The sequence below is a fragment of the Meyerozyma guilliermondii genome, genomic scaffold (genome assembly GCF_000149425.1).
Source record: "Meyerozyma guilliermondii ATCC 6260 scaffold_5 genomic scaffold, whole genome shotgun sequence".
Taxonomy (NCBI): domain Eukaryota; kingdom Fungi; phylum Ascomycota; class Pichiomycetes; order Serinales; family Debaryomycetaceae; genus Meyerozyma; species Meyerozyma guilliermondii.
Window position 1 is genome coordinate 714,688 of NW_001809796.1, and position 10,765 is coordinate 725,452.

At 44.8% G+C, this 10,765-nt stretch overlaps 4 protein-coding genes across 4 annotated transcripts; 3 read left to right on the forward strand and 1 right to left on the reverse strand. All coding sequences in view use genetic code 12, as the record gives it.

Moving 5' to 3' along the window:
* Positions 1 to 489: 489 nt before the first annotated feature.
* PGUG_04333 (uncharacterized protein) lies at positions 490 to 3,405 on the forward strand (the record flags this gene model as incomplete). The annotated part of the gene is made up of 1 exon (XM_001483554.1): positions 490 to 3,405. One exon carries the CDS (start codon positions 490 to 492, stop codon positions 3,403 to 3,405), a length of 2,916 nt encoding a protein of 971 aa, XP_001483604.2.
* A 3-nt stretch (positions 3,406 to 3,408) lies between these two features.
* On the reverse strand, positions 3,409 to 4,854 carry CST5 (Cst5p; the record flags this gene model as incomplete). Its single annotated transcript, XM_001483555.1, has 1 exon — positions 3,409 to 4,854. One exon carries the CDS (start codon positions 4,852 to 4,854, stop codon positions 3,409 to 3,411), a length of 1,446 nt encoding a protein of 481 aa, XP_001483605.2.
* A 206-nt stretch (positions 4,855 to 5,060) lies between these two features.
* Positions 5,061 to 6,251, forward strand: PDA1 (pyruvate dehydrogenase (acetyl-transferring) subunit E1 alpha; the record flags this gene model as incomplete). Its single annotated transcript, XM_001483556.1, has 1 exon — positions 5,061 to 6,251. The coding sequence occupies one exon, from the start codon at positions 5,061 to 5,063 to the stop codon at positions 6,249 to 6,251; it is 1,191 nt and encodes a 396-aa protein (XP_001483606.2).
* Positions 6,252 to 6,363: 112 nt separating this feature from the next.
* Positions 6,364 to 10,644, forward strand: PGUG_04336 (ATP-dependent RNA helicase; the record flags this gene model as incomplete). Its single annotated transcript, XM_001483557.1, has 1 exon — positions 6,364 to 10,644. The coding sequence occupies one exon, from the start codon at positions 6,364 to 6,366 to the stop codon at positions 10,642 to 10,644; it is 4,281 nt and encodes a 1,426-aa protein (XP_001483607.2).
* Positions 10,645 to 10,765: the final 121 nt, after the last annotated feature.

Sequence of the window (10,765 nt, forward strand, 5' to 3'; positions counted from 1 at the left end):
TGGTTGGTTTGGCTTACATTGCACTCGAAATGGTTCCAAGTGTCTCGCCTCCTGATAACATGAACCTCGATGGTGTCGCCATTGCTGGAGAGGATGTTATTTGAGAGACTAGCAAACTGGTAGCCAGTATCCAGGCCAGTACACGGTATGTAGTAAATATCAATTGACGAGGTTATACAATGTAGTGTTAGATGCGAACGTGAAATGTGGGGTAACGATGAGAAGAAAAGAATGCAATGAAGTCAAGCTCATAATTGCTCAATGCCTTCCACGCTCGCCCCCGATTGCCAATTGCTCAATTGCTGAAGGCTACCTCTTCATGAAAGCTTTACTGGCGTTCATCACTGTACTGTTCTGCTCCCGATCTCCAGATTTATCCACATTTCTCTAGATCCTTCAATTATCATCTCCTCCAATTCATTACTATCTTTTTGACTAGCATCTACCACTCAATTGACCAGAATACTTTTGTTCCTCCCCAATAATTATATGCCTTCTATTTTCTATCCTGGCATATTATGTCAGTTTCTCATCTCATCTTTTCGCAGCCGCGACAGTTTGCGCATGCAATCTAATGATAAGCTCCATATCCCGTCCGGGTCGTTCACAGCTTACCGACTAACGTACTGCAGTCCACAGGAACTCTCCCAGCTGGCGCGGACAGTTTTCTTGGGCCATATCCCGAATATTTGGGCCGATGAGAAAAGTAAAAACATCTTTGCTCGAGCAACACATCGATCCAAACAATCGGTCCAGCACAGTTTTCGAGGCGTGGTGGGTGTTATACACAAGAGCGTTGCTGCTGGAACTTCCAAGTTTCGTCAGGAAAGATCTCCGTTGTTTTTGGGGCATGGAAAGTTGGATCCAGAAACTGTGCTCCATGAGCTAGAGGCTCCACAACATGAAACATCGACTTCTTCAGCTTCCTCAACTAGCCTGGCTTCGGATACCACACCACATATGTTCTCTGAATCGTTATCGATCACCCCAAATGATACGGGCCTAAAAAGTGTGCTGCCATATGCTGACTCTCCAACGGTGTATCGTCCTCATTCCCAAGATTTGTCTTTAGTCACCACTCCCGAGACACTTTCGCCCCCCAAAACGGGAAGGAAACGTATAAGCATAGCAGAACCTACACCAGCAGAGCTCGATAGGTCGGAGTTCTTGCGAGTAGCTGAACAGCACAAAAAATTCAAAGAAAAATTGAAACGGTTTGCACTGGTTTCCAAAGGTCACGCCAAAAGAACAGGCTCAGATTTAAGACTGGTGGTTCAAAGACGTCTTTTGACCAAATTCTCAGCAGGTCAAGTAGTTCGTGTGGATAAAATGTTGGTGCTTATCAAGGTTCCACACACAAAGTTGGAAACTAGTCTGTTCACAGAAAACGAGCCTTGCGACACCAGGGTGGTGGGAAGATGGAAAGAGTATCATGTAGCTCTACGCCGTACCGACGATAACCTGAATCCGCTCATGTTGCAATTATATGACCTTCCCTTGTTCGACGAAACCACAACCAAGTCCAAGCCCGATACTTCGATTCCTCTCTCATCTTCCGTCACGGCGCAATTCTACAGTCGCCTAGACAAAACCATCAGTCTCTGGGTTGGCGGTGAAAAACCCTTGGTTTGTGTTCTTGCATGCAAAGACCATGTCACTGCCGTGGGCTGGCTCTATTTTATAGGCCAGTTTATCAACCAATCATCGGACCCAACTTTCCAGATATCAATACCAGACTTGGAAATTTCGTTGCTGGTTCATATTTCCGAAGTAGCATTATTGAAAATGGCTACGAAACATGAAGAACTCGAGGTGGAAGAGAGAGAATATGGCTACAAGGTGCAAAAAAACCCACTTTTTTCCTACCTAGATAATGCTATCCATTCTTGTCTAGTGGACAATCCCAAACTTTCCTTCCAATTCAAACAGTGGCAGGTCCACAACCCGAATCCTTGGTTTGTCCACAAATACTATGACCGATTGGAATGGGCTCCCGATAATAGTGGTTTATTGGCGATGCAACATCAACTTCTTCGCAAATGGTACACCTTGGAATATCGCCAGGCTGCACATTTGTCCAGTAAATGCACTTTCACAAAGTCAGGCGACGTTCTAGAGGAACCAGATCCCATCGAAGGGTTTCTATCTCGTCTTTCAAGCATTTCTGGCCATAGCTTTTCCCTCTACAGAACGTTTTACAAAACTCTGTACTTTTATTCTCATCGAGGTCTACTTTTCTACACAAAATATTATCGTGGAATACCACCATCAGTGAGCAATCCGATCATTCACGAGAGAAACGAAACCACGGTTGCAACCGAATATAACCCTTACCCGCTTGATGAAAATGACCATATTGTTTGGCTTAGGGAAAACTTTACAGAATGTGACGGTATGGCTCAGCAAGAATTTGAGCGCAAAACACTTCAAATAATCAAAGCCGAGGGAGTTATAGACATGTCCAGAGCCAAATCCATTCAACCTCTTGCAATTGAGGACGTTCGGCTGACCCACAAAGTGTTATTAGCGACATTGTGGTACTCCAATCCATCGTTGGCTACAACAAAGGAAATTGTCGATTCCAGCTTCACAATTGAAATGGATAGCGGAGAGATTATCAGGCTTCAAGCACCCAACCGGGACTCGCGAGACGAGTGGGTTGATCGTTTGAGAGCACTCAGAGAGTACTGGGTAGCCAAGGGTAGTGAGATTTTGAGCAGGATAAAAACGACCAGCGTGAAAAATCGAACTTCACGAAAAATCACCGAGTATATTGATTCCAATGCTACAGAAGAAATGGAACACGTTGAGGTCCAGCACTCGTTTGCTGATCCCCAGATCCACAATATTGAGCCATTGGCCATGAAGCATTGCGTCTCCATGTATGGACACTTGTTTCTGAAAACAAAAATGCACTCAAACTTCCGTCCGTATTTTGTGGTGCTTTCTCCAGGGTTTCTAATGATTTACAAGACATACCGCAGGTCCAAGTTGACGGGTGCAAGTAAGAAAAGTGGCTATTTCCGCCATTTTATAACGCTTCCAATTTCAGAATGCTATCTTTATTCAGGCATAAGTTGTTCACACGATTTGCTCGATAGGCAAAACGCAGTCGATGTGGTGAACCCAGGCACCCACTCGTTACCTAGAGTATACCCAGACGGATGGAAGTCTTCAGAGGAGGAATCTTTACGGTGTTTTACGTTGACTGTTGGTGAGAAGCGGGCTATTCTGAAGCACCGAATGAAGAAAACCGATGCCAATTTGAACAATCCAGGAATGATCAAGTTGGCTAGTAAGCTCGGTATCACTGGTCGGAGCATGGTATTTATGGCTCGGTCACGGCAAGAAAGAGAGATATGGGTTCAAAGAATCTTTTGCGAAATCGACCGGTTTGCATTATAACATTTATTGGTTCGAAACATATTTGAAAGAAGTGAATTCCTCGAATGTGTTCTTCAGCATTGTCATTTCCCTTAACATCAAGTCTAGTAGCTCTGTGTCTTTCGAAACGGCGTCTTGTAGTCGTGAACACAGCGATTTTCCAGCTTTGAATTTGTTGATCAACTCTTGATCGGAATCAACGTCGCTATCGCTTTCATCTTCACTCAAAGCACTGATATTTGTGAACACCGATTCCGCCTTGGCAGAGTCGTCGAGATTGACCGTTGACGGAGAGGAAACTGGAGTTTGTGTTTGGGTCTGATACTCGGGAAGAACAAATGTTGAAGTGAGAAATTGTGATGGAAAAGTAGCGGTAGGGTCAGAAGTTGCAACTATCCATTTTTCCACCACCCCAGGATCCTCCGACTGGATCCATATTGTGGGAGAGTCATATATGGAAATTGCAAAAGTGGATTCGTCTGTGGTGGAAACCTCAGCACCATTATCGATCGGCAAGTGCCAGCAGTCTGTGCCGTCTATTTCGCACACAAGAAGGTAGTTGGTGAACAAGTAGCACGACTTCAAAGCAAAATCACCACACTTTGAAACTAGCAAGTTGTCGACGAGACGGAGAGTTCCCAATTTGCAGAGAGTTGCGAAAGAAAGCTGCGACGATGTGAGAAGATGCTCGATATATTTGTGTCGAAGCTCATCGAGATCCTGCAGCATATATTCGGGGATTTGAAGAGATAGTGTGTTTGTGGTTGCGACAGTAGGACTTGGAGACGGCGACCTGGAGCGATGAGAGATTCTGGAAGTGAGTTCAAAAAGACGGTCGAATTCTTGGATTTGAGGACTGGGTACTCGTTCGATGGGAATAGTTGAAGGTGTGTTACTGACCGGAATGGGTGTATTACTGGTTGTGGTGTTACTGGTTTGGACGGCTGGGGCTTTTGGCTTGAGGGTGGTTCCCAAAATCGACAAGTTCTTGGAGTCTTTTTCGATGGCTTGAGCATTGGTGAAAATTCGAAACGTCAAACCGGGAGATTCTGCTTGGATTCGAACACCACCTAAATCACATCTGGGACCCTTGCAACAAGGCATATTGTCTAAAAGTGCTTGGTACGACTCAATGGATTCTGCCATACATTCCACCACCACCTTGTAACATTCATAGTGGACATGATCGGAGCAAGTTAACCTCAATTTTTTCTGAGCACTTTCTGCCACTCCAAATCGTTCTTCACATATGGCACAATGACCTCCAGCTTGACGTCGGCGTTCTTGTTGCGATGCCGCAAAGATATACGGTTTGATGTATGGTCCCAGCGTGTGCTGCAGGTTTCCCGAAACGGCCAGTTTGCAGCCATTTTCTCCACCACCAAATGATGCGCGAGATTGGTGCTGGCCCTTGAATAGAAACAGCGACTTTCTGTCATGAATATAAAAGATCCCCTTGCGATTTACCATTTAGTTGGCGGTTTCCGGTGGAATCTGATACTTATACGAGAAATGTGGTGCAAAGCGTGCGGCGCGAGCGATCCAAGGCATCCACAAATTAGACAGCTTAAGTACAGGACACACAGGCTTATCTACAGGATATCTGGTGCAGTACCGGACTTGTTTCTCCGGTCGCACTCGGCCGTCTTCAGCCCGCGTTCCTTCTCATCTTCATCATGTTTAGAGCATCTAGAAATGCCCACAAGGCGGTATTTGGCGCTGCCCGCAGGGGTATGGCGACCGGTCTGAGTGACCTCGTCTCGATTCAGTTGCCTGCTTCTTCGTTTGAAGGTTATGAATTGGATGTTCCTCTGTTGGAGTTCGAAACCGAAAAGGAAACTTTGCTTCAAATGTACAAAGATATGGTAGTTATTAGAAGAATGGAGATGGCTGCCGATGCGCTTTACAAGGCCAAGAAAATCAGAGGTTTCTGCCATCTTTCTGTTGGTCAGGAGGCAATTGCTGTTGGTATTGAGAATGCCATCACCAAGCAAGATTCGGTTATCACTTCTTACCGTTGTCATGGATTCGCCTATGTTAGAGGAGCTTCTGTCAAGGCTGTTTTGGGTGAGTTGATGGGTAAACGTAGCGGTGTCTCGTACGGAAAGGGTGGTTCTATGCACATGTTCGCTCCAGGATTCTACGGAGGAAACGGAATTGTTGGTGCTCAAGTCCCATTGGGAGCCGGATTGGCTTTCGCTCACAAGTACCGTGGCGAGAAGAATGCTACTTTTGACTTGTATGGAGATGGAGCTGCTAACCAAGGTCAAGTGTTCGAGGCATACAACATGGCCAAGTTGTGGGATTTGCCTTGTATCTTTGCTTGTGAGAACAACAAGTACGGTATGGGTACGTCTGCATCCAGATCCTCCGCATTAACTGACTACTATAAGCGTGGACAATATATTCCTGGTCTTAAGGTCAACGGTATGGATGTGTTGGCTTGTTACCAAGCTTCTAAATTCGCCAAGGACTGGGCCGTCTCTGGAAACGGTCCTTTGGTGTTGGAGTACGAGACCTACAGATACGGTGGTCACTCGATGTCTGACCCTGGTACCACCTACAGAACCAGAGAGGAGGTGCAACACATGAGATCGAGAAACGACCCAATTGCCGGCTTGAAGGCCACGTTATTGGACCTCAATGTCGCTTCCGAGGACGAGATCAAGGCGTGGGACAAGGATGCCAGAAAATACGTCGATGAACAGGTTGCTGAGGCTGAAAATGACGCTCCTCCAGAGGCCAAGATGAGCATTTTGTTCGAGGACATCTACGTTCCTGGCTCTGAGGTCAAGGAGTTGAGAGGAAGAATTTCCGACGACACCTGGAACTTTGAGAAGAACGACTTTTCCAACAGGGTTTACTAATCCACATAATAGATTTGATTAAACAGCCCGTAGATACAGCGTAGACACCCGCGCAAAAAAACCCGCACACCCACAATAACGATGACTTCTCATCTCATCACACTACAGATTCATGTCGTACAATCAATACAAGTATGAGGAGATGTCCAACATGGTACTCAAACCGGGACGCCGTCCTCGAGAAGAGATACTGGATGCTCCGTCGTCGCTTTCTGGTAGAATTTCAGTGAAAGAGATGGGTTCTAGAGTTGAAAGAGTGAAGCCAACTTCCGAAAATGACCAAGAAAGACCTTCAAAAAACCCTTCAACCACAAAAAGCGATGGGTACGCACCAGAAGTGAGCACAGAAGTGTCATATTATCCCACAACTGCCGAAAATGGACATATTTTTGAGCTTTTGATGACTCTGGTGAACACCATTTTACCTGATTCGAGCCACGAAGTGATCCTTTCGGCCGCCGATGCTGTGTTGGATATTTGCAAGCAACAAGACGTGAACAACAAGCAAAAGCAGAGCGAAATTGAGGCTTTATTGGAAACAAAGTTGGACTCAAATGCATTTGATGAAATACTCAAGCTCTGTAATCGAATAACAGATTACGATGCTAGAGAGGAAAACGAAGAAACAGAAGAAAACTTGGATGGGGTGCCAATTGTTTTTGATGAAGAAGATGAGGAAGACGAAAATCCGCAAGATAGTGAAGAAGAAGATGACAAAATTGTGGGTCCAAGCATTGAGCCAAATGACCAAGATAGTTCGCTTGTTGGTTCTAATGACATCACAGTGAAGACAGAAACCACACAATCAGCATCAGAATCGAACATAATACCCTTGCATGAGATAGACCAGTACTATCTTCAGAGACGGTTAGCATTCATTTATGGCGATGAGAATGCCAGTGAAACCCAGACCATGGCTGAAAAAATGAACAAACTTCTCCAAAATGCTGATTTGCTGACTCGAGATCTCGAAAATGAACTCATGGAAATACTAGACTATGACCATTTTGACCTAGTAACATTCTGCCTTGAAAACAGATGGAGACTAGTGTACAAGATGAAACTTCTCGATGGAGTCGACGAAACTAAAGTATACGATGAAATGAGATCCCTCAATTTACATGGCTTGGTAGACGAATTCCAAGGAGTCAGACAGTCGTCAAAACGTCGCCTTTCTGACCTGGAAACCAGTGTCAAGAAACAGAAAAAAATTTCAACCAAACGCCAACCTCGAGAAGTGGATCTTTCTGCCTTAGCCTTTGATCAGGGTTCACATATGATCTCCACAAATAGAGTGAAGCTTCCTCCAGGATCTTACCAGCAGAAAAAGAAACTGTACGATATAATCAGCATACCTGCTCCTACGCCAGCAGAAGATAATGATCCACTAATTTCCATATCCGAACTTCCAAGCTGGGCTCAGGAAGTCTTTCCCTCATCGGAAACCACAAACTTGAACAGAATTCAATCGAAAATCTACCCATCGGCTTTCAAAACTGACGAGAATCTTCTCCTCTGTGCGCCGACTGGTGCAGGTAAAACCAACGTTGCAATGTTGACCATTTTGCGGACTTTGGAGCACTACAGAAAGGAAGATGGCAGGTTTGATCTTGGAGAGTTCAAGATTGTATATGTGGCTCCGCTCAAGGCCTTGGTACAAGAACAAAAGCGTGAATTTGAGCGTCGCTTGACCCCAACTTTTGGTATCACAGTTAATGAGCTCACAGGAGACTCTAGCCTTTCTGCACAACAGATTAGTGAGACCCAAATCATTGTAACAACTCCAGAGAAGTGGGATGTGATCACACGGAAAGGGTCTGAAGTACCTCATGTCAGTTTGACCAGACTAGTGATAATTGATGAGATTCATTTATTGCACGATGATCGTGGTCCAGTATTAGAAAGCATAATAGCTCGTACCCAGAGACAAATGGAGTCATCAGGAGAACCCATTCGACTTGTTGGCTTATCTGCAACATTACCAAATTACAAAGACGTTGCCAAGTTTCTTCGGGTTGACTTTGAAAAGGGACTTTTCTATTTCGATGCAACTTATCGACCTTGTCCGCTCGAGCAGCATTTCATTGGGATAAAGGAAAAGAAGGCAATCAAGAAAGTACAAGCAATGAACGAAGCATGTTACGATAAAATGATAGAAAGCCTCGAGTCGAAACATCAAATAATTATTTTTGTTCATTCCCGTAAGGATACTTACAAGACAGCAGTATGGCTTCGGGACAAACTAGTTGAGAACGAAAAGTTGAATCTAGTCCAGACGACTGCTGGCTCAAAAGAGATTCTTCGCCAAGAAGCAGAGGCTGTACGAAATCAAAATTTGGCCGAGGTCATAGGTGGAGGGTTTGGAATGCACCATGCTGGACTCAATCGTGATGAGAGGTCTTTAGTGGAAGACTTGTTCGCCCAGGGCCACATTCGAGTGTTGGTATCTACCGCGACGCTAGCGTGGGGTGTCAATCTTCCGGCTCATACAGTTGTCATTAAAGGCACAGAAACGTATTCTCCAGAATTGGGTTCTTGGGTTCAACTTTCACCGCAAGACATATTGCAGATGCTCGGACGAGCTGGAAGACCTCGATATGACAAGAGTGGAGAAGGTGTGATAATTACATCGCTGGACGATATTCAATATTACTTGGCTATTCTCAACCAGCAGCTTCCTATCGAGTCTCAAATGATGCTGAAATTGGTCGACATTATCAACGCAGAAGTGGTTTTGGGAAGTGTAACTACAAGACAGCAGGTTGTGGAGTGGCTCAGTTACACCTATTTGTACATTCGAATGCTCCGTGCACCTGCTCTTTATAGAGTTGGAGCCGATTATGCTGACGACAAACTTTTGAGTGACAAAAGGGAAGATCTCTCACACTCAGCTCTTCAGATCCTTCACAGGCACAAAATGGTACAGTACGATATGGAGAGCGGAGCCATAAAACTGACGGAACTAGGAAAGATAGCGTCTCATTTCTACATTGGTTATGAAACTATCAGTGCCTACAATAATAATCTCAAGTCATGGCTGACGATAGTGGATGTTTTCCGGATCTTTTGCATGTCTGGAGAGTTCAGATTGATACCTATTCGTCAAGAGGAAAAACTCGAGGTAACCAAACTTGCTCAAAAATGCCCTATTCCAATAAAAGAAGCTGCAACCGAGCCAATAGCCAAAGTCAACGTCCTTCTACAAACATACATCTCCCGTTTGTCCCTTGATGGGTTTGCATTGGTGGCAGATATGGTGTATATTACCCAATCTGCTGGACGTCTTTTCCGAGCACTTCATGAAATCGCCTTGAAGAAAAAATGGTCTGCAATTGCACGTACCACTCTAGATGTTTGCAAAATGGTGGAGCGCCGGATGTGGCTTGTAAACTCGCCTTTAAGACAATTTGGTGAACTTGCATCTCCACAAATCATTAGAGCCGCCGAGGGCTCTCATTTGCCTTGGAATAGCTACTTTGATCTTGAAGCAAGCGAGCTAGCAGAAGCCATCGCATTCAAAGGTAACAGTCAGAAAGTTCATCAGTTGTTGCAGCAATTTCCCAGAAATAAAATGGACTACCTTCTCCAGCCAATAACCTCCAAGATGATCAGAGTGCAATTTGAGATCGTACCGAATTTCAATTGGAACGTTAATTTGCATGGAAATCTGCAAAGATTCCTCTTGTTGATCGAAGACTGTGATGGAGAAACCATTCTTTTCTCTGATAACTTTACCGTTTACCGAAGAAATGCCCAAAAGCCCCATATTATCGAGGCTGCTGTTCCGTTCATGGACCCAGAACAACCTCAATATTTTGCACTGGTAATTAGCGAGTCTTGGATCAATTGCGAGACCAGAATTCCGCTCATGTTGAATAATATCCAGGTGCCAAAGAAAGGGTCTTCATTTACAGAACTATTGGACTTGCACAGTGTTGAAACTTCAGAGTTGAAAAATGAGGCATTCAGCAAGTGCTTTGATTTCCGCTACTTTAATCGTTTTCAGTCACAAGCATTCAATGCCTTGTATTGGACTAGCCATAATGTGTTAGTTGGTATGTCCAAAAACAACGGCAAGACGGTGTGTGCCGAGCTAGCTGTTTTAGCCCATTGGAGAGCGGGTGGAGGACGAATTGTCTACTTGAACCCAAACTTGGAGAAACTCAAACGAGTAGGCAAATCTTGGTCTAAGAGATTTCATGGGTTGACAGATCCACCAAAAGAGATCAATTGTCTTTCTGGCGACCCAACAGTCGATTTAGCACTACTTTCGTCGAGCCATTTGGTCCTCGCAACTCCAGATCAATGGGATAGAATTTCTCGCCGTTGGAAACAAAGACGTGCTATCCAGTCTGTCGACTTGTATGTTGCCGACCGATGTACATTTGGATAGGTAACGGAGAAGGTGGTGTCCCAGTATGAGAATGTTCTTGGCACGCACAAGGTTCATTTCAACCGCAAGTTGGAGCACAACATTCGTATTGTGGCCCTTTTCGATGTCTTTAGCAAACGGA